Source organism: Salvelinus namaycush, chromosome 20, assembly GCF_016432855.1.
Source record: "Salvelinus namaycush isolate Seneca chromosome 20, SaNama_1.0, whole genome shotgun sequence".
NCBI lineage: Eukaryota > Metazoa > Chordata > Actinopteri > Salmoniformes > Salmonidae > Salvelinus > Salvelinus namaycush.
In genome coordinates, this window is record NC_052326.1 from 16,843,230 (window position 1) to 16,869,247 (window position 26,018).

Sequence of the window (26,018 nt, forward strand, 5' to 3'; positions counted from 1 at the left end):
TGCGATCACTCAAGTTGCATAACTGGGAAGTTGGACCTGGAGAGAAATTGGCAGTTTAGTGCTTAGAGTAGCCTACGTTGAAATATCAATGTGTATAGCATAATTTAGGCCTTATCTGTTAGGCATATTCAATCAACTACAATTGAATTTAAAAAATTACAATTAAAAAAATGGCTAGGCTATTTGTAAAATAAAATACATCCGCAGACGTCCATCAAGCTTGTGCAACCGTTATTATATAGGAGCGATATCCAACTAAATAAATGGATTAAGTACATTAACAACATTTGTGGGAATTCCGATAGAAGGTTACTTACCGCAATATGGATATTAATTTGAACGCACGAGCGCCGATGATCCAACTTTCACACTGGAACGTGCACTAAAGAGAAGAACACCGAATGCAATAAAGAACATGTATTTCATAGCTTCTCTGTGTTTATGCCATATAGGTCAGTTCAGATGCCAACGGCACCGCAGTAGAATGCGGCTGATTCGGCACATGCTAAAAACGCCTGTGACCAAGTCAAGTTACTGAAACGTCATGGCTTGAGCGATAGGCTATACTAAGCAATACGGGCGCTTGCACTCGACCGAGCCAGAGTCATCTTTTTTAGAGACGGGAAAAAAGACGCAGACAGCACCAAATTACATTATGTCATATTAAGATCTTAATAAACAAAATATTGTATGTGAGTATTTGGTCACAAAATCTGATTCTTACCAGTAAATAGTTTTTCAAGTCGGTTTTAGATGCCGTCTCTTTCCGCCTAGTCGTTCACGACCTCATTCCAATATGGCACAAACTGCCACTGCGCATGTTCTGCCGCCTATATCTACGTTCTAAACCAGAGTAGCTGATATTGTCGGCGTTGAGAATAAAAATATGACTTCCACCTTCAAACACAATAAAAATCTAATATCCAAAACCAGAATTAACAGATGCAAAGAAACAGAAAACAATGTTTTCTTTAACGTTGTTTAATAATGTTAATAATGTTAATCTTCTTTAACGTTGATTGAGAAAGAACATTTAGCCTACGTTTGGCAAATTCCCTTATGGATTCAACACTTTGTTAATCGTTGAACTAGAATATGGATTGCATTGGCCTATATAATCGAGCCACTTTCGTTGAATGGCATTTCTTTCTCCCCCAAACTGTCAAGGTGATATCGACTTTTGACTGAAACCGCATAAAATAACTCGATGTTGCTTAATTTTGCTCCATTGTTCGGCACATTAATTATCCCCCCGCCCCCCAGCTTTTTTTTTTGTGTGGGGGGGGGGGGGGGGGGGGGGCGGTGATAAGGTGTTTATGAAATGTTTGGGTGTAGAGCTTTTTAGAAATATGCTTTCATGGCGAACCCAATGTGTTCTAGATTTGAAAATCGTTATAAAGAGACCCGTTTGTTCAAAGCAGGTTCCCACTAGGCTGTTGACTCTATAGGCTAAAGCTTAATCCCCACAAATACCAATCCATTTGGTAACAAAAAAATGTCTGAGCTGTCCCACAGTCGTTGAGAATGGAAATGGCATAACTACAATTCAATAAATGTAGAATAACAATAATCCATTCGCTAGAATGAACATGTACGAATGGCTTGAACATTAAAACAACAACAGTTTATTAGCCTATTTCTTTCCAATTTTACAAAATCGATTTGATCTTTCTAAAATATTTTTTTCAACATGAAGTAGCCGCAGATATGATAATCATCAATAAATCAAAGGGGAAATAGGTCTAGTGCCATTTTGAGACATAACATGTGCCTATGTGGTTTTATTTTGGAGGGGAAAAAAGGATGTGGATTTATATTCCTAATATAAACCTCAAATGTCAATGGTGTCCGAGTTGCAAGGGATAGAATAATATGCAGCCATAACATGAGATAATCTTAATTTATACAGGCTTTTATGAGCCTTCTAAAGGCTTGGAAGCTTGGCAGATGTCCCAATGATGCAACTTTTCAACCATTGTTGGTTAGTGCAGTGAGTTTATGTGATGCCAGGCAGAGAGGGAGGGAGCGGACTCAGAGGACAGTTGCCGTGCGCACTGCAGGAATGTCGTCGGCCTCGGAGGCTCAGACAATGAGATGAATAGTAATTGTAGAACCTGACCGCTAGATGGCAGTGTAGTCAACCTATTGTAACCTACAGTCAAAAGCAGGGGCGTTACAACGATTTAATGACATTGGGGGCTTAGCCCAAAGCCAGAGGAGGAAACCTAGCAGGGGTTTCTGGGGGTCTCCACTGGAAGAAAAAAACTATAATTTCAACAGCTAAATGCATCAATATAGTGGACTTTGAGATGAACATTAATAAGAAGAATCAACATGTCAATTTTATTCAAAAGCCAATACAATATAAATACCATACAAGACATTCAGGTAACTTGCACCTTCCCACCTACCACAGCAGTGGCGTCAGTTCAGCCAAACCTAGGGTATGGCAAAGTGGGGTGTTGGGGGGATGGAATTTTTGGGAAGTTGAAGCTCATTTACTGCCTTCGTTCACAATTTATATACTAAAAAAAAAAAATATTTGGAGAACAGCAAAAAGAAACAAAATGTATTATCACCCGAATATTAGGTTTAAAGGTCTGTGGAACAGCATATACAATGTCAACCACTACTCAACCTCATAAATTGACTCATTTACTTGTGGAACGGCACATATACCAGTGCAACGTGAAATAGATGCATAAAACACGCTATCAAGTCAGAACAAGGCCGACTTCAAATGTCGACGTCCATGAGTTTCAAGTTTGGTTTTTCTACCATAAAATTGCACCTTCATAATAATGGATTGCATGCATCTATCATCAAATTTGCAGACCAATGTAAGATAGGCTACTTTTCCTAATGTGATCAATAGATTACATAGTCATAATTTAGGCTAAAAAAGCTAAACAGACAGTTCTGAACACTGCATGCCTGAGTGCGTAGTGACAGGGTAGGCCTAATCAGAGACATTTCTTCTGTCTTTGCACAGGAAAAATTAGACCTTCTATAAACATAGTTCATGCAATTCTACTACACTTTATATGACTGGAGACATAACATCATTTTTAATATGACACAAATTAGTAGCCTACTCAGCTGAAGAAATTTGGACACAACCACAACCTCCTCATCTAGCCCTATGAAAAGGGGAGACACAAATTGTACGACCATGTGACGACCATCTAGCCTGGAGGAGGAAATTATTGTCCCCCAAAAACCGTTCAAGTGGTACTGATCCAATGATAAAGGCAGTGTTTGTGTCCAAATACCCATACTTGCATCCTTAATAGTAGGCCGTTTGAGTACGTGAAAAAATTATGTTTAATATTATGAGACAATTTGAAAATCAAGTATACTTTAAATGCCCGGATGTCATACTTATTTCGGCTTTGACAAAAGCTGATCAATTAGATGGGGAAGCGATACCGAAATCAACTAATAGCTGTGAAACAACGCAATCGCACATGACACATTCTCAGTATTTTCTAAAATCGAATATGGTTTAAATGCCATGATGCTATACTAATTTTGGCTCTTCATTTAGTAGAATTCGATGCACACTTTTACACAATGCGTTGGAAGAGCTGGGCTGCGAGTGATAGTCCCTAGTTCTCTTCAAGTAGCTAAACAACAGCTAGGCCACTTAATTGGGAAGAGCCGATTAGTGAAGCTTCTGCAGTGTTGTTCAAATGTAGGCTAAGTAGTTTTTGTTCTCCTTAAACTTATCACGAGTATAGGCTACATCTTTGAGAATAAAAATATTTGGATTTGTTTTACCCAAAGTGGATTTCTGTTTTCTCATTGAAAAGTGTTTATTGTTCTCTTGGACTTCATCAGAGCTTTTAAACTAAATTCTAAACTGTCCTTTACGTTTCTGAATGTCTCGGCACCAGGGACTCGGAAAGTGGCTGCGTTATTGATGTCACGTTAATCAGGCCTTTTAACTTGAAAATATGGATTGTTTAGTATTTAATTAATGGATTAAGCCTTAGCAGTAATTCTCATCTCATTCCCAATCATCAGTGCTTTAGTTTATTATGTTGCTGTCCAGTGATTCTGAATTTGTGATGCATCTGACTGTCCATATTTTTCTGTACAATAGCCTTTTGATTTGGTGTGTGTACTAGGCAATTTGATTTAATTTATATATGTTACTGCACTTTGGTTATACTAATAAATATGTTGAAATGTAACCAAATAATCTGTTTCTGTCTTCAGTCCTTTTAAAATAAGATAGATGGGCTTTGTGGGCTATGGTACAGGTCGCACGTGATAGTCTGCCTATAACCAGACTGAGAACTCCATTCCTATTCTATTCAGTGTTTTGATAAATTAATCGAATTGGAAATTAGCTTCACTGAACAAAAATATAAAGGCAACATGTAAAGTGTAGGTCCCATGTTTCATGCGCTGAAATAAAAGATCCCAGACATTTTTCATATACACAAAAAGCTTTTTTCTCTCCAATTTTGTGCACAAATTTGTTTACATCCCTGTTAGTGAGGTTTTCTCCTTTGCCAAGATAATCCATCTACCTGACTTGTCTGGAATATCAAGAAACTGATTAAACAGCATGATCATTACACAAGTGCACCTTGTGCTCGGGACAATAAATGGCCACTCTAAAATGTGCAGTTTTGTCACACAACACAATGCCACAGATTCATCTGCCACCATCACGTTTCAGCGTGATAATGCATGGCCCCATGTCGCAAAGATCTGTATACAATTCCTGGAAGCTGAAAATGGCCCAGTTCTTCCATGGCCTCCATATTCACCAAACATGTCTCCCATTGAGAATGTTTGGGATGCTCTGGATCAATAGTGTGTTCCAATATCCAGCAACTTCGCACAGCCATTGAAGAGGAGTGGGACAACATTCCACAGGCCACAATCAAAAGCCTGATCAACTCTATGCAAAGGAGATGTGTTGCGCTGCATGAGGTACAGTGCCGTGCAAAAGTATTCATCCCTCTTGGTGTTTTTCCTATTTTGTTGCATTACTACCTGTAATTTAAATTGATTTTTATTTGGATTTCATGTAATGGACATACACAAAATAGTCAAAATTGTATCAAAAAATACAAAATGGAAAATTGGTGCATGCATATGTATTCCCTCCCTTTGCTATGAAGCCCCTAAATAATATCTGGTGCAACCAATTACCTTCAGAAGTCACATAATGAGTTAAATAAAGTCCACCTGTGTGCAATCTAAGTGTCACATGATCTGAGTATATATACACCTGTTCTGAAAGGCCTCAAAGTCTGCAACACCACTAAGCAAGCGGCACCACCAAGCAAGCGGCAACATGAAGACCAAGGAGCTCTCCAAACAGGTCAGGGACAAAGTTGTGGAAAAGTACAGATCAGGATTGGGTTATAAAAACATATCAGAAACTTTGAACATCCCACTGAGCACCATTAAATCCATTATTAAAAAACGGAAAGAATATGGCGCCACAACAAACCTGCCAAGAGAGGGCCGCCCACCAAAACTCACAGACCAGGCAAGGAGGGCATTAATCAGAGGCAATAAAAAGACCAAAGATAACCCTAAAGGAGCTGCAAAGCTCCACAGCGGAGATTGGAGTATCTGTCCATAGGACCACTTTAAGCCGTACACTCCACAGAACTGGGCTTTACGGAAGAGCGGCCAGAAAAAAGCTATTGCTAAAATACAAAAATAAGAAAACACGTTTGGTGTTCGCCAAAAGGCATGTGGGAGACTCCCCGAACATATGGAAGGTACTCTGGTCAGATGAGACTAAAATGGTGCTTTTTGGCCATCAAGGAAAATGCTATGTCTGGCACAAACCCAACACCTCCCATCATCCCGAGAACACCATCCTCACAGTGAAGCATGGTGGTGGCAGCATCATGCTGTGAGGATGTTTTTCATCAACAGGGACTGGAAAACTGGTCAGAATTGAAGGATGGTGCTAAATACAGGGAAATTCTTGAGGGAAACCTGTTTCAGTCTTCCAGAGATTTGAGACTGGGATGGAGGTTCACTTTCCAGCAGGACAATGACCGTAAGCATACTGCTAAAGCAACACTCGAGTGTTTTAAGGGGAAACATTTAAATGTCTTGGAATGGCCTAGTCAAAGCCCAGACCTCAATCCAAATGAGAATCTGTGGTATGACTTAAAGATTGCTGTACACCAGCGGAAAACACATCCAGCTTGAAGGAGCTGGAGCAGTTTTGCCTTGAAGAATAGGCAAAAATCCCAGTGGCTAGATGTGCCAAGCTTATACAGACATACCCCAAGAGACAGGCAGCTGTAATTGCTGCAAAAGGTGGCTCTACAAAGTATTGACTTTGGGGGGGTGAATAGTTATGCACGCTATTTTTTTGTGTTATTTCTTGTTTGTTTCACAATAAAAAATATTTTGCATCTTCAAAGTGGTAGGCATGTTGTGTATATCAAATGACACAAACCCCCCCAAAAATCTATTTTAATTCCAGGTTGTAAGGCAACAAAATAGGAAAAATGCCAAAAGGGGGGTGAATACTTTTGCAAGCCACTGTACTTCTCTGTAAACAAATTAACAACGGACTTTCAGCATGCTTATAGAGAAGGGCACTCAACATGTACTGCACTGACACAAATGACTGATGATTGGTTGAAAGAAATTGATAAGAAGATTGTGGGAGCTGTACTGTTTGATTTCAGTGCAGACTTTGATATTATTGACCATAACCTGTTGAGAAAATGTACAGCACCAGTCAAAAGGTGACACACCTACTCATTCCAGGGGTTTTCTTTATTTTTACTATTTTCTACATTGTAGAATAAGAGTGAAGACATCAAAACTATGAAATAACACATGGAATCATGTAGTAAACCATATATAAACCATATAGTAAACCATATGCCATATGATAACCAGATATCGTTACTCCATTGATTTTCCCAAAAAGATAGAGCGGAAGAACAAGCATGAGTCTCTTGTAGAAAGTAAAAGTCTGCATTAAACCGTTTGCAATACAGGAAAATAGCCTTACGTTTGAGTAAATTACGAATACCACTGACATTAATTGAACAAAGAGATAGACATAAACATCAACCAACAACCTTATAAGCTTTTTCTAAGGATATGTAACTCAAAAGGATTTCCATCCCATTATTAACCTCTCCAACAAAAACAAACAAATACTGGTCATAAAGTTACCAGTATTCTTACTCCCACAAGGGGGAGACATTGTGTAGACTTTACAATAAGCAGTTATTCCCCTATAGTTAGTGTTTAGTTTACCAGTTTTCATGTCAGCCTTTTCTCATTCAAGTGTTTGTGTATATTTTTTTATAATAAAAGGCTGCTTTTCACCTGGCAGTTAGGCAGCTTTTTGGCCTGCCAGTTCTGTCCGAGTTAGATTCTGTCTCTCTCTCAAATGTTCTGATTTGGCCACATTTCTTTCCCATCGATGATCACTCTTGCACCGACAAAAAAATGCAGTTTTCCCTGCCTTTCGAGCTGCAGCCACATCGGCCACAATTTCTCTCTTGTCACTTTGTCCGCTGAGGTCAGATCCTCCGTGAACCTCAATTTTTGCTTGATGAGGAATTCACAATTCTTCGCTCGCCTCCAGAGAAGATCCTGTGTAGATCTGTTGGTGAACCGGATGATGGTTGTCCTCTGTCTCTTGTCTTGATCATTGAGTCTTCCCAAACGATGAACGATGTCTACATCTTCCTGAAGTTTGGCTTTTGAATCGGGAATGTCAGCTACACAGATGTCAACAACTCTGCATTTGATGTCCTCACTCGCCTGCTCTGGAATTCCATGGAGCCTCAGGTTCCACCTGCGCTGGTATCTCTCCGCCTCATTCACCTTTTGCTAGAGTACAGCCCCCTTCTCAACATTTTCATGGCAGATAACTTCCACTTTCTTCATGTCACTTTTGAGAGTTTTCACTTCTTCAAAGATAAAGTCAACAGATTTTTTCATGGCCTCAATTTTCATTGTATTCTCCCTCACCATGTCCTCCAAGCCACTTGCCCTTTCATCTATCTTTGCTGTTAAAAGCATTACAATATTGTTTTGCATCTCAAGAAGTGACATACCCTCTTGGCCTCATCTTTTTCCCCTGGGGCTTGACTGGAGTGCCGGAGTCGTAAGGTAACGGCCTGAGCTATGGACTGGAGGGGCGCAAGTAGTGAGCATTGTTGTCCGTGCTCACCACATTTTCATCACCCATTGCAGTATTTCTCCCCACAGTTACATTCTGAAGAGGAGTACCCAAAATCATACCATATTTTGTGGTTAATTTTCCATCTGACGATCTCCATTTATTTTCTTTTGGTTCTGGAAGTGTCCATGTACGTTCGACAAGTTAGATTTCGAGCTAGCTATCTAGTGTTGTCGTAAACTAAACTAAACCATATTCATACTGGGTTTTATGACCGTAGAAATGACCAAATGGTCATATTTGGGTAAGGAAATCCAATAATTCCTTCAGCTACCAAAACAACTTATCTGCACTGACCGCCATCTTGCGCGCCCTCCGTAAATTGTATTTTGTCTGTAATGTGTTATTTCGTTATATGTCAGAGCCCAGTAAGACTAGCCATTGGCGTCAGCTAATGGTGATCCTAATAAATCAAATTAAATCAAGCCCGCCCCCAATGACGCCGATGGTCAAAAGATCATCTTCCTGTGTAAGTGTCTCTGAGGAGCAAAGTTGTGACAACACATTTATGAGAAAGTGTCACATTTTGCAAATATAGAGGCAATCAAAACGTGATGGAAAACACATCACCATAAATAAAAAGACGTGTTTATTTATAATCAAATGTAAAATATGAAGACAGTAAAAAAGTACATCCTTTATAAATATTTTGTCTGCTTAGGGCAATCAACATTTTCATTTCATATCCAGCATATTATTATTTTCTTGTTACAATACCAGGGGCCTCATGCACCCATTATTTTAGAGGGGTCATATAGTACACGAGGATGGATGGTGAGGGGATCTGAGAATTCTGAGAAGTTGGAGAGTTTTGCATTTTTCAAACACCTGAAACAGCTTTTTCCTGCAATATGGAGCCATAATTGTTATGCCTAATTCTATGTAACTATATTATATTTTTCTGCATAGGTTATTTAACCTGTTCAATTGTCATTTTAATTAATGATGCACATTGATTCTTTAAGAACTTTTATATCTTAATAAGAGTTTAGTACAACTGCCACACTGGTATATAGTCTCATAACCCAAGAATTAAAGACATTTTTGTATTTTCTAAAGTCTAGCAACCTTGCCAGCAGACATTCCAGCTAAGATAGTTAGACAAGCTACTCTAACTTGATGGATAGCCTGAAATGGCTGGCATAAATATGAGGTTGGGAGATTAGGAAACTATCCATAATTATTGGGACAGTGAAGCATTTTTTATTTTGGCAAAATACTCAAAAAGTTTGGATTTGAAATCAAACAATGACTGAGGTTAAAGTGCAGACTGTCAGATTTAATTTGAAGGTATTTTCATCCATATCGGGTGACCAAAAGTATTGGGACAAATGTACTTGTATGTGTATTAAAGTAGTCAAAAGTTAAGTATTTGGTCCCATATTCATAGTACGCAATGACTACATCAATCTTGTGACTCTACACATGTGTTGGATCCATTTGCTCTTTGTTTTGGTTGTGTCAAACCTTTGGAGTATAGAGCCAAAATAAAAAATGCTTCACTGTCCCAATAATTACGAAGGGCACTGTAGCTGGCTAGCTCAAGTCAACTTCATAAAATTGCTAGGTGGCTAGTATTACAGAGAAACAACAAAACGTGTTTTATTTACTTATCAAGAATGAATCAATAAGCTACATAGCGTGATCAAATTTATTTTCATACATAGCTCCTGTGAGACCTGCCCATAACCGGCAGTAAGAATCAACTGTGATTCACTCGACACTCCTCCTCCACTGACAATACTCTCTGCACGCATATCTTTGGTCTGTGATACACCTGGGAAGGAACCACTTATTGGTCCAGACTATGTGGCCCCTCCGCAACATACTGCTGACAGATCTTTTTTTAAATAATGATGAAAATATGTGGGCTCTCTAGGTTTATTCCTAGGTTCCTGCCTTTCTAGGGAGTTTTTCCTAGCCACTGTGCTTCTACATCTGCATTGCTTGCTGTTTGGAGTTTTAGGCTGGGTTTCTGTATAGCACTTTGTGACATCTGCTGATTGTAAAAAGGGCTTTATAAATACATTTGATTGATTGGCTTAAAAATTATATTTAGTAATTAATGTAACATCTGAGGAGGCACGTGCGCTTGTGCCCCCTATGAGCATGACGCCTCTGACAATACTTTCAAGTAACACAAGACCCAATTATCCATCCTTTTGCTAATGGAATACCCCCCAACACACCCATATCCTTCAAAACGACACCTCGTATAGTACCGTTAAATTTACTCCCTTCAGAAAGATGTCCCACTCTGTTTCACACTTACTCAGGTCTTAATCAGAGTAGCTGCAGTTGGTTCAGGAAAGTGGGAAAGCTGCAGTACTGGTTGCAAACCCTTAGTTTTATACCATGTGGATGGGCAGATAGATCCACACAGTGAGAGGGGAATGAGACTATCCATGCCTGCGTAAATCTGTGTGTTCTCTACTGGTCCTGTTTCTTGGGTATTCTACAACAAGCTTTTATATGCAGCACCCTTTCATTTTGTACCTGAAAAAGTACAAACTTTTTTTCCCATTATAGACAATTCATAACTGCCACCAGCAAGTGACTCCAAATCAGAGTAACTGCTACAGCTAGGGGGAAATACTAGACATACATGCTGTCACTCACAAAGACACATTCATTTATGCATTTACGCACAGCGAGTGCTGACACGCACACACACAAAATATTACGTGAATGATCAGGAAAGAGTGACAGACAGTAGGTAGGGCACACAGGGGTGTGATAAGAACCACATTTGATCCCTGACTTCCCAGCATGCAAAATATTAAACAACAGTCTGAGCTATGGGGTGTGCAAGTGTTGTTGGGGGATAAAGTACAGTACATGGACTGATTCATATTGATTCAAGATTTGATCACAAGGAAAAGAAAGACACCACTATTGATTGGACCCACCACAGTGATACATGCTACACTGGTCTCTCTCTCTCCTTCCTTCCTTCCTTCCTTCCTTCCTTCCTTCCTTCCTTCCTTCCTTCCTTCCTTCCTTCCTTCCTTCCTTCCTTCCTTCCTTCCTTCCTTCCTTCCTTCCTTCCTTCCTTCCTTCCTTCCTTCCTTCCTTCCTTGTGTTTATATGTTTATAATGGAGAGATGGAGGAATCATGTTGTGCCTTCAATTGACCATAATGCATTCCATCTTGGGGTTGATGAAAGAGAAGCCTGCAAAGGCCGCCTGGTCCATAGAGTCAATCAGGTTCTTGTCCGTGTGGGAGAGGCGGGGCTTCTCACGCAGGAACTCCCGGTCAAAGTTGCTGCAGTCATTGGGCGCTTTCTGTGCTCAGCAGAGAAGGGGTGTCAGTTCAACAAGTGACCAATAGAAACATTCACACCACAACTCCAAATAAGTAATTCACAATGGCGTAAACAAATCAAAAGCATCCGTGTGTGAGTTTCACTATCCACATCAAAGCCAGAGAACCAGATCGTACCACTTTAGGTTTGAAGGGGGGTTCCAGCTCTCTCTTCTCCAGGGCAGGCCAATTGAGGGTCTTGAAGAAGGAGTGTGCTTGGATGTTCCCCACCACCCCTAGTCTGTTAATAGGGTCTCGTTCAAACAGCTGGGGATCGAGCACAGAGACGCACAAGAGCTTAGAAACAGGCATCCCATCTGAGATGTAAGGTGTGTGTGTGTGTGCAGAACTTGAGCTTGTGAGTGTGTAGGTGGGAGGGGTCGAGAGGGTTATACTGTAATCGCAACATTGCTTGCATATTTATGGGAAAAAAAAATGTTTATTCACGGGCAACGTTGTGACATTCCAATGCCTGACATTCTCTGTATGTCTAGGTGTGACTAAACTCAGCAAAAAAAGAAACGTCCTCTCACTGTCAACTGGGTTTATTTTCAGCAAACTTAACATGTGTAAATATTTGTATGAACATAACAAGATTCAACAGCTGAGACATACACTGAACAAGTTCCACAGACATGTGACTAACAGAAATGGAATAATGTGCCCCTGAACAAAGGAGGGGGGGTGTCAAAATCAAAAGTAACAGTCAGTATCTGGTGTGGCCACCAGCTGCATTAAGTACTGCAGTGCATCTCCTCCTCATTGACTGCACCAGATTTGCCAGTTCTTGCTGTGAGAAGTTACCCCACTCGTCTACCAAGGCACCTGCAAGTTCCCGGACATTTCTGGGGGGAATGGCCCTAGCCCTCACTCTCCGATCCAACAGGTCCAAGACGTGCTCAATGGGATTGAGATCCGGGCTCTTCGCTGGCCATGGCAGAACACTGACATTCCTGTCTTGCAGGAAATCACGCACAGAATGAGCAGTATGGCTGGTGGCATTGTCATGCTGGAGGGTCATGCCAGGATGAGCCTGCAGGAAGGGTACCACATGAGGGAGGAGGATGTCTTCCCTGTAACGCACAGCGTTGAGATTGTGTGCAATGACAACAAGCTCAGTCCGATGATGCTGTGACACACCGCCCCAGACCATGACGGACCCTCCACCTCCAAATCGATCCTGTTCCAGAGTACAGGCCTCGTGTAACGCTCATTCCTTTGACGATATACGCAAATCCGATCATCACCCCTGGTGAGACAAAACCGCGACACGTTAGTGAAGAGCACTTTTTGCCAGTCCTGTCTGGTCCAGCGACGGTGGGTTTGTGCCCATAGGCGAAGTTGTTGCCGGTGATGTCTGGTGAGGACCTGCCTTACAACAGGCTTACAAGCCCGCAGTCCAGCCTCTCTCAGCCTATTGCGGACAGTCTGAGCACCGATGGAGGGATTGTGTTCCTGGTGTAACTCGGGCAGTTGTCCCGCAGGTGTGATGTTCGGATGTACCGATCCTGTGCAGCTGTTGTTACACATGGTTTGCCACTGTGAAGACGATCAGCTGTCCGTCCTGTCTCCCTGTAGCACTGTCTTAGGCGTCTCACAGTACGGACATTGCAATTTATTGCCCTGGCCACATCTGCAGTCCTCATGCCTCCTTGCAGCATGCCTAAGGCACGTTCACGCAGATGAGCAGGGACCCTGGGCATCTTTCTTTTTGTGTTTTTCAGAGTCAGTAGAACGGCCTCTTTAGTGTCCTAGGTTTTCACAACTGTGACCTTAATTGCCTACCGTCTGTAAGCTGTTAGTGTCTTAACGACCGTTCCACAGGTGCATGTTCATTAATTGTTTATGATTCATTGAACAAGCATGGGAAACAGTGTTTAAACCCTTTAACAGGAAGATCTGTGAAGTTAATTGGATTTTTACGAATTATGTAGAAAGACAGGGTCCTGAAAAAGGCACGTTTCATTTTTTGCTGAGTTTACGTGTGAATGTCTGTGTGTGCATGGTTAGTGTGGATGAAAGACAGGGGAGATTGCAAGATTACATTGTTTACTAGTGGAGCCCCATCTGCCACCTACTGTCACAGACATACAACATTGTGAAAAGGAGGTCAGGGGTCAGTGAGAGAAGAGAATGAGCAGCAGCTTCACCCTCTCCAGCAGGTCCTTGGCCTCCTTGGTGAGCCAGCCAGGGTAGTGAGGCACGTCCATCCTGATGGACTCAAACAGCTCTTCCTCGTCATCACCCTGGAATGGCGACTGGCCAATCAGCATCTCATACACCAGCACCCCAAACGACCACCAGTCCACGGAGAAGGTGTACTTCTGTCCCAGCAGGATCTGAGGATGGACAGACAGAGAGACACATGTCAAGAGTCAACTATGTTAAGAGTTAACTACAGTCAGGATCAAAACACAGGCTAACAAATACAGGACAGAGAGTAAATTGCTTTAAACAGAATCCTACAAAACCCTATCCCGCATAGACACAGACAGTCACACAAACCTCTGGTGCGATGTAGTCTGGCGTCCCACAGAAAGTGGTGGCCCGATTTTCTCCAAACATGTTCTCCTTGCACATCCCAAAGTCAGCAATCTTAATGTGGCCGTCCCTGTCCAGCATCACATTGTCCAGCTTCAGGTCCCTGTAGCAGGGAAGGGTTAGGGCAGGGGGGAGAGGGGTTCAATCAGCTCCCTGATAAAAGGGAATTAAGTCCATCTATTAAGCACTAATACAGGGGTGAATCATGTACACGGCAATATCAGGCCATCGCAGTTCATGGAGCTCACCTGTAAATAATTCCTTTGGAATGGAGGAACTGCAGTCCAATTACAATCTCTGCTGAGTAGAACCTAGGGGAGAACAATGGTAGAGGCCAACTTACTTCTGTGTGCATAAACATTATGAAAGGCCTACAGTCTGCCCTTAACCTGCTATCAAACCCTCTTGGATGAGTTTTAAAGTAACATATGTCATGACGTTGGCCTGGGGGTAGGTTTATGACTGTCATAAATACCTCTTCCCCCCTTTTTCCTCTCTCTACCCTACTGATGTGACATTTGAAAATCCTTTGGTTAACATAGAGATTCTGGGAACATCAGAAGGTGGGGGGAAATGAACTATATTCTGGTAATCCGACCAATTGAACATATGCGGTGGTACTTAATGAATATGATGTCAGTTCGGTTGTCATCTGAGACATTCTCATCAATAATAGGAGGACATCAACTCTACAGTGGAAAGTCTGCACATTGCAGTTATCAGATTCACATGGAATTGTTGTTCAATTTAAGTGTTTGAATATAAAATTATTGGTGAAGAGATGAAATGTAATTTTAGCTTCCAAATGAGAGATTTGGGTTTTCATAAAGTTAGGGCTCTGCTCAATCAGTGGCCCGCCCCTATGAAGAGATAGGGGTTATAAAACGTTTCAAACACACCCTTCTCGCTCCACTATATAAAGCCTTGACGAAAATATAACCTCCTGTTCCAAGTACGTGAGGTCTGCAGCCTCTGCGTTAAAAGGACTAACATGTCAACTACAGAACTAAGCCAACCTCAGCGTGAGCTTTGGTTGCGAATGGTATGAACTTTGAACTCTTATTCACTACAGAAGTGATACCTCCTAGCCATTGAGTTAGCAACAGCAGCTGCAAACGTGGGCTAGGAAAGAACAGACAGAGAATCCCGTCTACCACACAACGACGTTACTACAACGTATCCAATTGACCAGCAGAGACATTCTTCAAAGGACAAAGGACTCGGTTGGGCAACACAGCCTTCCATCTACCACCAACCTACCGAAGTGCAGCTCAGAGTAAATATTTATTGCATTTTCCTTTTCCAAATGGGCGGTAATTTAGAATGCATAAGATACTGTATTTACGATAGCATGGCGTCTCCCTTTGTTCCTCAAGTCTTCCCGCTCTTTCACTCAAACCCAGCCCCCTTTTCTTTTGTGTAACCAGCTGTCATATCTGTTCCGTCCGCAAGGGACGTTTTCCTTTATGACGTAATTTGTAATCAAGGTATGATTCATTCTGTGTATATGTAATTCTGTGTGATTAGTTAGGTATTTAGTAAATAAATAATTAAACCCAATTTTGTATTGCTGATTCAACTTGTTAGCCAGGGTTCGTGAAGATAACCAAGAATTTACAACTTTCAGATGAGACTGAATTAAGGTGACGATTAATATTGACTGCTATTGATGTAAAATATGACTAGGTCTTTAAGAGTTTATTCGGAAGAAAACAGCTCTATAAATATTATTTCGTGGTGCCCCGACTCTCTAGTTAATTACATTTACATGATTAGCTCAATCAGGTAATATTAATTACGGAGAAACGATTTTATAGAATAGCATGTCATATCACTTAATCCGGCATAGCCAAAGACACGACACATAACTACTTAGTGGCTGCTGGATGGTGAGATAGAACCTACATAACACTGTCACTCACGTGGCTCTGTGGAGATCAAAGCGACCCTTATCTTGTATGTGGAACATCAGATCCCCTCCATTCAGGTACTCCATCACGAAAAACAGGTGTTCCTGGGAAAACACACACACGCACATAATCCTATCATTTAAACTACCGTCTACACAGATAAGTATAGTGACACAAATCAGTCTGAGGGAAAATTGTTCACATAATGAAAGATAAAGCTAATGGAGAGGGGTCTCACCCTGGTCTGGAAGGTGGAGTAGAGGTGTGCGAGGAAGGGGTTGTCCCAGGCCAGGGCCAGGACTCTCTTCTCCACCATGGTACACTCCACATCATCATCCATCAGAACCACATCTTTCTTCAGGGCCTTCACAGCAAAGTATTCCCCTCGCCCCTTCAGCTCTGCCAGCAGGACCTGGAGCGCCAGACGGGAAAGGTGATGCTGTTAGGCTGCATACTCCCAGAGAGAAAACACATGTTGAACAACTATGAGACCAGAGCAGGCCACTGAGATGCTATTGTCACTCCGACAATAGATAATAACATATACTAACTAAACACCTAAAGTAGGTCAGTTTGCAGCAGTTGAAGAGTGCCTTGGAACCTTTTAGATAAAGCAGTATTAGCATGTGACACTTGTGGGAAGGACATTGATTGTGTGTGCATGGGTGTCAGTGGTGTGAGGGTAAATGTAGCAGAGTGGTTGGCCTGGGGCCTACATTACCTTGCCAAAGCTGCCCTTGCCCAGCACCTTGTGGAACACAAAGTCGTCGATGGTGAGGTGGATCGTGGGGGTGATGCTGGTGGGGGCAGGGACCTTACCACCCTCCCACAGCTTCTCATTGGCTTCTGTTGAACACACACACACACAAAGAGGGGCATAATATCAATAGATACATTTACACATGTAAAGACACAACAACAACAAAATATGGATAAGAAAAACAAAAAGTGTGGTTTACTTAAGCAATAAGGCTTGAGGGGGTGTTGTATATGGCTAATATACCACGGCTAAGGGCTGTTCAGGATACAGCCCTTAGCCGTGGTATATTGGCCATATATCACAAACCCCCGAGGAGCCTTATTGCTATTATAAACTTGTTACCAACGTAATTAAAACAGTAAAAATACATGTTTTGTCATATACCTGGGATACTTAAGCAATAAGGCATGAGGAGTGGGTGTGGTATATGGCCAAAATACCACGGCTAAGGGCTATTCTTTCGCAGACACAACATGGAGTGCCTGGATACAGCCCTTAGCCGTGGTATATTGGCCAAATACCACAAACCCCCGAGGTGCCTTATTGCTATTATAAACTGGTTACCAATGTAAGTAGAGCAATAAAAATACATGTTGTCATACCTGTTGTATACGGTCTGATATACCACAGCTGTCAGCCAATCAGCATTCATGGCTCGAACCACCCAGTTTATAAGGCAGAATACCGTGCTCTCAGCTGCAACAGTGACAGCTACTCACCACTAGGGTCCGCTACTGGGCTTTTGTTGTCCTGGTAGATTGGTCCTGGTAAGTCCTGGTAGATTCCAATGTCCGTTGACTCGGATTTGTTGGACTCAGACCTACTTATGGATTTCTGAGGAGGTAAAAATGCCATTACAATAGGTTTATGAATGTGCATTAATGATTCTAGAAAACACATTCATGTGTGTGAATGTGGGTAAGACAAAGTGCATATCCCTGCCTTTCACACCTGGCTAACTTGGTTGAGGGCCTCAGACAGAAGTTTCTGGTTGATTCCACAGAGATTGCCCACTTTCTTCTGACACTTGTGATGGATGTTCATGGAACAATCTGACAGGAGAAAGGAGAGAAGAGTAAGACACTGGTTGTGAAAAGATGGAGAGGGAAAGAGATAGAGGGCCAGAGCTAACAGATTGCATATATTGAAGATAGATGGCAAGAGACAGAGGGAGAGGGAATGAGAGAGAGGGGGCATCACACCCACCTTCACACTTGATGCCCTGCTTGACCATTCCCCACAACATACTGCCACAGTGGTCACAGAAGGTAGGGCTCAAGTAGTTGTGGCTCTTGAAGCGATGCGGCATGTCGATCTTAAAGCGCTCCTTCTGGAACTGTAGACACAGAGCTCCCGTCATCAAAGAGCCAGTCCATAGTACCAATGAGCACTGCCCAAAGACCTGGGTGTCTGTGGGGCCTCACAGCCCTTCTGAAACTCCTCATGGTTCCCCAAAGGGAGCAGGGGGCACTCACCTACACCCTTAACTGGTGGACTGACTCCACCCTCACAGCACTGACTGGCCTATAATTCCACCTACACACCCAGGGGAGCTCCCATACAGGCTGCAGACAGGGGACTCTGACCACTAACCCCTGAAGAGAAGGCAGATCTATCCTAGCTGCATCAGGTGCTGAAGAGCTGATCCTACTGCTGCAGATACTAGCAGCCTTACAATCTCCCTGGCTGTATACTTCATAAGCAACACTGCAACACTAGTTAAAAGTGCTCCACTACTGGTAACAACGGTCTTATGCTGAATCCACTGGCACTACACTGGCTACTTTGGTCCTGTGCTAGCTAAATTACAACTGAAACGGAGCACCACTGTTCAATTTTAAACACGAGCCCATTTATTTGCCTGGCCTCTGATAGCCGTTGACCTCCCTGAATGGGTCTCGTCTTGCCGTTAAAGGGATGCAGAGAAACGTGACACAGTTCCCTCACAGCTGCATGACCGCGATGCAATCAGAGGAATTGTCGTGGGAAATGACAATCCAAGTAAACATATTGATCAAGGGAATTGCTCGGTTGAAAACTGATCTTCAAACACCAACTACTATTTGCAATGTATTATGATAGGTGGTCATAATGCTTACCACAGTGTCTCTACTGTTCTCTGCTGTTCCGGTGCATCTCCCAATGATTTTGTCGATGCATTTCTTGTGGATAGCCGCGTTGCATTCTGAGGACAGAGATAAAGCCACATTAGGGCAAGCTCATAGTTAAGACATTCACCTATTGATGAGAAATGTGTATGTTTTTGGGAGTGAATGATTGCACAGCGAACGTTTAGGATGCCTCCAAGCTACAAAACAATGTCCATATAGTGGAAAAATCTAAACAGCAAGTGGTCAGAGAGACACTCACGTCGGCACTTGTAGCCTTGCTTGTTGAGTCCCCTGTTTGAAAAGAAAACAGGGTGCAAGAGTCATACAATACATTTCTAATCTTTGTGCACTTTTCCCAGAAGGTGAGAAAATCTCATGAAAAGTATTGATGGTGACAATAAACAGCAGTAGCTTAACAGGATGAAAGAGAGGAGAGCCATTCATTCATCTTTTGCACAAACACCGTCCGCACACACTTCTAAGGCCAAAAGGGACATTGGTCATTCCTCAACCTGTCGCCATTAGGAACCAATAACAGTTTTCTTCTCTGGTAGGAAGGGGACAGCCCTGCCCTGGGGATTGTGCTGAGCCGCTGACCTTGTTGGAACACCCTGTGGGTTTTCCCAAGACAGTGACTTACAGAGCTCACATTACAGGTCGTGCCAGCCAGTCTTATTGTTATTATTGGCCTGGCTACTCCAGTCAGGGAACAATTAGGGCTGCTAATCGGTCTACTTAGAGACCCCATGTGGGCTGGTTTTGGGGTAATCAGTCAACTCTCTCTGTACTCTGGTTTACTGCTAGGCCAAGGCATAATACCGTTTGCGTGTAAAACAAACAACTACACAAGTAAACCAGGTTGAAAGCCCACTGTTTGATGCAGTAATGACGTGTGAGAAAGTCATGCTCTTTTTCCATGGTCAGTGTGGAGGTCAGTATGGATGGTATTCTACACCATCTTGCCTATGCTGCTCGGTCATCGCTCATCCATATATTTATATGTACATATTCTTATTCCATCCCTTTACTTAGATTTGTGTGTATTAGGTAGTTGTTGTAGAATTGTTAGATTACTTGTTAGATATTACTGCATTGTCAGAACTAGAAGCGCAAGCGTTTCGCTACACTCACATTAGCATCTGCTAACCATGTGTATGTGACCAATACAGTTTGATTTGGTCATGGTGGTGTTAGGATAGGTTTTCTCCATCTCTCACCAGACAAACTCCCTGCAGACAGAGCAGAAGGTGGGCTGTCCGAAGAAGGTGGCGGTGAATTCATGGTTCTTGATGAAGTGCACCTTGGGCTGTTTAATGGCTTTCCTTCGGTTCAGTGTCATCGGCACGTCCTCCCCTTCACGTGTCTTCACTGTCGATTTAAACGCTGCTGGGGACACATGAAAATGTTAAAGTTAATGATTCTATGTACTCAATCATACCATTGTGGATGATATTGAGACATTTTGTTACAGTAGCTAGGATTCCATCCAATTTGCGACAGATTTTCATGCAAATATAAACAAATCTGCATAAAACAATATGCACATTTTTAACCAGAATGTGTTTCCATCAAAATTACTTTTTGCGTATAAAAGGCTGTCCGTGTTGATGTAGTACACATAAAAATAACTTTTTCTGTTAAATTCCCATGTACCAGATGAAAAATAGAAAGTTAAATGGGTTTCCATCGCATTTTCAACTCTACTGATGGTTTTGTCACAACAACTGTTGCGTTATATAGCGAAGGTGCCTACAATGGTTTTGACACGTGCACTTTAAATCATCATCTTGCAGCGGGTAGGCTACCTATATTATGAGATTATTATGGTTAACAGTGATATTATTTGTATTTGTCAAACGGCAGCCAAGCATCGATAATCATATCACCAGAATAAGACCCTGGATATTTATTGTAAAGGAGCATCAAGCTCATCACCTTGCACTTTCACCACCCTGTGAAGTTCTTCATAACTTATTTCATCTGTAGCCTAATAAACTGTATGGTTTCCCGAGTCATAGTGGGAAGACCACACAATATATCATCGCATGACTCCAAGTTTACTTCAATATGATGGTTTATATTTCAATATTTGCACATAAAAGGTGTTTCCAATCACCATTTCTCGCATAATACATTTTATAGAGACAAAAAGATCCCACCATGTCGAACAAACAAATTGTCTGTTGGCATTTCCATCAGCCCGGTCGTGACTTTTTTCATGTGTCAGGTAAATCATCTGCATGAAATGGTGGAAAACTGGTGATGGAAACGTTGTTACAGTGTTGTTGCTACAAATGGCACCTTGGTAAAAAAATAAATACATGGAATTGCAAAAAATCATGCACCTTGTATCTACATTGTTATATTCTAAACGTGCATAAATTGAGTCTCAGAGTTAGAGATGATTTATTTGCTATAGAAATACCATTTATAAAACATGAACCATCAAATTGGGATAGATTAAGGAAAAGAGATCTAAAGACTTGAGGTCACACTTGTTTGACTTTCAGAGTAAACCGTGACGACCTTCTGGGAAATGTGGCTGCAGCTGGCGGAAGCCAAGGGGCCTGGGTCAAAGGTCATGAAAAGAAAATGAGAGCGGCGTGAGAGAGGTAAACAAAGAAAATAAAAACTGATATGAGGACTGTGAGAAGACACAAAAGAGAGTGAGGGAGGACACAGACAGACGGGAAGATGAATAGATAGAGAAGAAAAAAAAACATCTCATTCCATTGACTGGTGTGTATGTTTAGAGAGGAGTTGCTCCTGCCTGCCAACTCTGGATACAGGGTGGTGACAGAGACAGGCAGAGAGGGCTACTCAGACACACAGGCCTAAATATACCACAGTCTGGGCTGCATTTCAGGAAACCTGCAGAGAGAGGGGGGTATGGATGCTGCTCCAGCCTAGCCTGGGCCAAGCCAGAGCAGTTTCAGCCTGACTGGGACACTCCCACATACAGCCTCCCCCTATGCCTGGGTCATATGCCAGCTGTAGATACACACACTCCCCCTTTCAGGGCCTGCAGTGCTTCTGGGCTAGGCTGAGCTCAATGTGACGAGCTGGCCTGGCAGACTTGTGCAGCAGCATATTTCTCTAAATCAAATCAAATATATTTCTCACATACAGACTTTACCATGAAATGCTTAGTCTTTTCCAACAATGCAGTTGCAATGTAAGAAAATTAACAAATAGATAAAAATAAAATATTAACATAATAAAATAACAATAACGAGGCTATATACAGGCTATATGTAAGGAGTACCTATAGAGTCAGTGTACTAGAGTTTGAGGGAGTTGGGTGAGTGATTGAGGTAATATGTAGGTAGGGGGTGAAAAGCAGATTAAGTGTTCAGCAGTTTATTGGCTTTGGGGTAGAAGCTGTTCAGGAGCCTTTTGGTCACAGACTTGGCGCCCCAGGACTACTTGCCGTGCGGTCGCAGAGAGAACAGACAAAGTTGGGTGGCTGGAGTCTTTGACAATTTGTAGGGCCTTCCTCTGACACCACCTGGTATAGAGATCCTGGATGGCAGAGAGCTCGGCCCCAGTGATGTACTGAGGTATATGCACTACCCTCTGTAGAGCCTTGCGGTGATGTAGCCAGTCAAGCCTACCGGCTGTTGCCTACCCTCACCACCTGGGGGCGTCCCATCAGAAAGTCCAATATCCAATTGCAGAGGGAGGTGTTTAATCCCAGGATCCTTATTTTAGTGATTGGAGGGCACTATGGTGATGAATGCTGAGCTGTAGTCAATGAACCGCATTCTAAGTGTTCCTTTTGTCCAGGTTGGTAAAGGGCAGTGTGGAGTGCAATAGAGATTGCGTCATCTGTGGATCTGTTGAGGCGGTATGCGAATTGGAGTGGGTCCAGGGTGAGCATTTTCTTGTTTGCTTATGGCCTTATACAGCTCGTTGTGTGCAGTCTTAGTGCCATCATCGGTTTGTGGTGGTAAATAGACAACTATAAAAAAAGAAAACTCTCTTGGTAAATAGTGTGGTCTACAGCTTATCATGAGGTATTCTAACTCAGGCGAGCAGAACCTCGAAACTTCCTTAATATTAGAGATTGCGCACCAACAGTTTCTCTGATCACGTTGATAGGATCGTCTCGAACGGAGCTCATCCAGTTCTTTTCCAATGATTGCACGTTTGCCAATAGAACGGAGGGTAATGGCGACTTATCCACTCGCCATCGCAGTCTCGTTAGATATCCGGCACGTCAACCTCTATAGCGCCGCCGCCTCCGAGTGACGGGGATTTGGGCCCGTTCTGTGATGAGCATTATGTCCTTTGCCTCTGATTCGTTGAAATAGAAGTCCTCAACCAAATCAGGTTATTGATCTCTGTTTTGATGTCCAGAAGCTCTTTTCAATCATATGAAATGATGGATGAAACATGTTAGGAGCAGCACAAAAGAAAAACACACAAAATAGCACATTTGATCAGGAGCAGCTTTGAGTATGACTATCTGAGGCCTCCCGAGTGGCGCAGTGGTCTAAGGCACTGTATTGCAGTGCTAGAGGCGTCACTATAGACGGTGATTGGGAGTCCCATAGGGCGACTCACAGTTGGCCCAGCGTTGTCCGGGTTAGGGGAAGGCCTGGCTGGGGGGGGTTTACTTGGCTCACCGCGCTCTAGCGACTCCCTGTGGCGAGCCGGGCGCCTGCAGGCTGACCATGGTCGTCAGTTGAAAGACTATTTCCTCCCACACATTGGTGTGGCTGGCTTCCGTGTTAAACGGACGGGTGTTATAAGAAGCGCGGCTTGGTGGGTCATGTTTCGGAGGACGCATAACTCGACCTTCGCCTCCCGAGCCTGTTGGGGAGTTGCAGCAATGAGACAAGATCAAAAATTTGGGAGAAAAAAGGGTGTCGAAAAAAAATCTAAATAATTATAATAATAAAAATGTTTAACTATTGGTCAGAAGCCCGTAAAACGGTGGCCATCCCCTCCAGCACGATTATCCATATACCACTAGAGGCCACTGTTTACTGTCTAACCAGTGTTTATGAGTGCTGGAGAGTACAGAGAGAGACAGAGATATACAGTAAGTGTCAGATTGAGAGCATGTATGTTTGGGCTACTACCTGCTGTGTCTGTGTCCTGCGTAAAGAACTGGATGGCCATTTGAACCTTCCCAGAAGGCTGCAGGTCTACCCAGAATTCAGCACAGCCATTGCCCTTCTTACAGCGCTCGGCCAGCACGGACACGCCCACCGTGGCCTCGGCCAATGGTTCCTCTGTGGTCTTCATCAGAATCACCTGCAGGACACGGCCCTCGTAGATGTGGGCGTCGAAACAGGACTTCCAGGCTGGGTACATAGTGGGTTTCCTCTGGACCAGGGTCTTCCCCCGCTCTGGAGAGCGAGAGGAGAGAGGGAGAGAGATGAGTTACACTACTACATTCAGATTACACATGTGCATGTCATAAAGTGTGGTTGTGTACATGTGAAAGGGAGGGAGATAGAGAAAAAGGTGAGAGGGAGAGGTGTGTGTATATACAGTTTGGTAGTACCCTATGGGTAGTACTACTGACCAGTGCTGAGGGACTCCTTCATCTTAATGGCACAGAAGGGAGCGTTAGTCAGGGGGGGCAGGACCCCCACATCAAACGCATTAAAGGCGATGCGCAGGAAGGGCTCCATGGTGACCACTCAGCCAGCAGCCTCCTGTAAAACAGACACAGTCAGGGTTACAATTATGAAAGACATAAGGTCGCACAGCACAAACAAACACTCTTACTCATATCCTAAAAACACAAAGTAGCCTAGCTGTAGGCACAGCTGTGGGCCACCAAAGAGACAGGAAATACAGAGGAAGTGGAAGCTACCAGCTGTCACGTACCATGCTAAAATAAAACCCTACATTGCGACATCAGAGGGGAGAGAGACCATTGTGAAAGACTCAGAAGAAGAAGAAATTCCTCTCCTGTCCCAGGGACTGTGTGAGAGAGTTAGAGAGAGAGCAATATAAGACAGCGGGAGGAGGAGAGAATCAGACAGAAAATCAAAGGGATCAGAAACACACGCCACATTAAGTCACAGAGAGGGAGAGTGCTCTAAATTTGGTCCGCCGGCATTTCCTTTCCCTCCGCCATTAGTTTTTTTTGGCTGACTTAAGACACGCCATTGAGATGTAGTCCTAGGGGTCCTTTCCTGGGTCATGAGGCCAACCAAATCCCTACACCTGTAAAAACCTTCCCTATCGAAACCCAGAAAGGATGAGGTCGGTTTTGACGATATAGTGACTAAAACCTCTACCAAAGCGGAGACCAGGGGCATAGAGGAAAGAGGAGACAAGGCTGTGAGACAGCTGACTGGATACACAGCACAGCAACACAAAAGACTGTGGCCAGCATGTTGTTTGTGGACTCCACAATCCTACATACCACAAAAGGCCTGACAATGTTTCCCGCACAGCTTCAAAGCTAAACAAACCACATTTTTTCATGAAGGCTGCACATACTGTCAAAGGATACATGACGTTGGCTGGATAAATGTGAACTGGTAAGTCCAGTAAGACTGCTCACTCCTCAGCTTACTGCTACCAACAATTTGAAAGGTGACAGCCTAAATCTTCAGTTGCTTTTTAAGAATGCCATGTAGTTTCCCGGGTTAGGACACCTTTTGTTCCTACATGTCAGGGAATCAATGTCTTTCATAACCCAACAGGTCTAATTAGGGCTGGGAATTGCCAGGGACCTCACAATATAATACTATCACGATAGGTGCCGATACAATATGTATTGCAATTTGCACGATTGTCTTTGTATTGCGATTTCAATGTTCCAAATAAATTGCTCTATAAAAATAAAGAGAGTTGCACACTCTATATACAGTACCAGTCAACGGTTAGGACACACCTACTCATTCAAGGCTTTTTCTTTATTTGTACTATTTTCTACATTGTAGAATAATAGTGAAGACATCAAAACTACGATAACACATATGGAATCATGTAGTAACCAAAAAAAGGGTTAAACAAATCAAAATATTTTTTATTTTAGATTCTTCAAAGTAGCCACCCTTTGCCTTGATGACAGCTTTGGACACTCTTGGCATTCTCGCAACCAGCTTCACCTGGAATGCTTTTCCAACAGACTGTGTGAAATCAGGCCTTCATGGTCGAATTGTTGCAAAGAAACCACTACTAAAAAGGACACCAATAAGAAGAAGAGAATTGCTTGGGCCAACAA

General features: G+C 42.8%; 1 protein-coding gene across 1 annotated transcript; it reads right to left on the reverse strand.

Annotated features, from left to right (window-relative positions):
• Positions 1-11,323: 11,323 nt before the first annotated feature.
• LOC120065610 (protein kinase C delta type-like) lies at positions 11,324-24,483 on the reverse strand. The gene is made up of 16 exons (XM_039016669.1): positions 24,360-24,483; positions 23,911-24,180; positions 20,041-20,209; positions 19,083-19,114; positions 18,812-18,897; positions 17,919-18,048; positions 17,664-17,764; positions 17,432-17,546; positions 16,674-16,798; positions 16,191-16,364; positions 15,965-16,056; positions 14,291-14,353; positions 14,007-14,145; positions 13,652-13,840; positions 11,640-11,768; positions 11,324-11,482 (listed from the first exon to the last, which is right to left on the reverse strand). The coding sequence occupies exons 1-16, from the start codon at positions 24,466-24,468 to the stop codon at positions 11,324-11,326; spliced, it is 2,082 nt and encodes a 693-aa protein (XP_038872597.1). The 5' UTR covers positions 24,469-24,483.
• Positions 24,484-26,018: the final 1,535 nt, after the last annotated feature.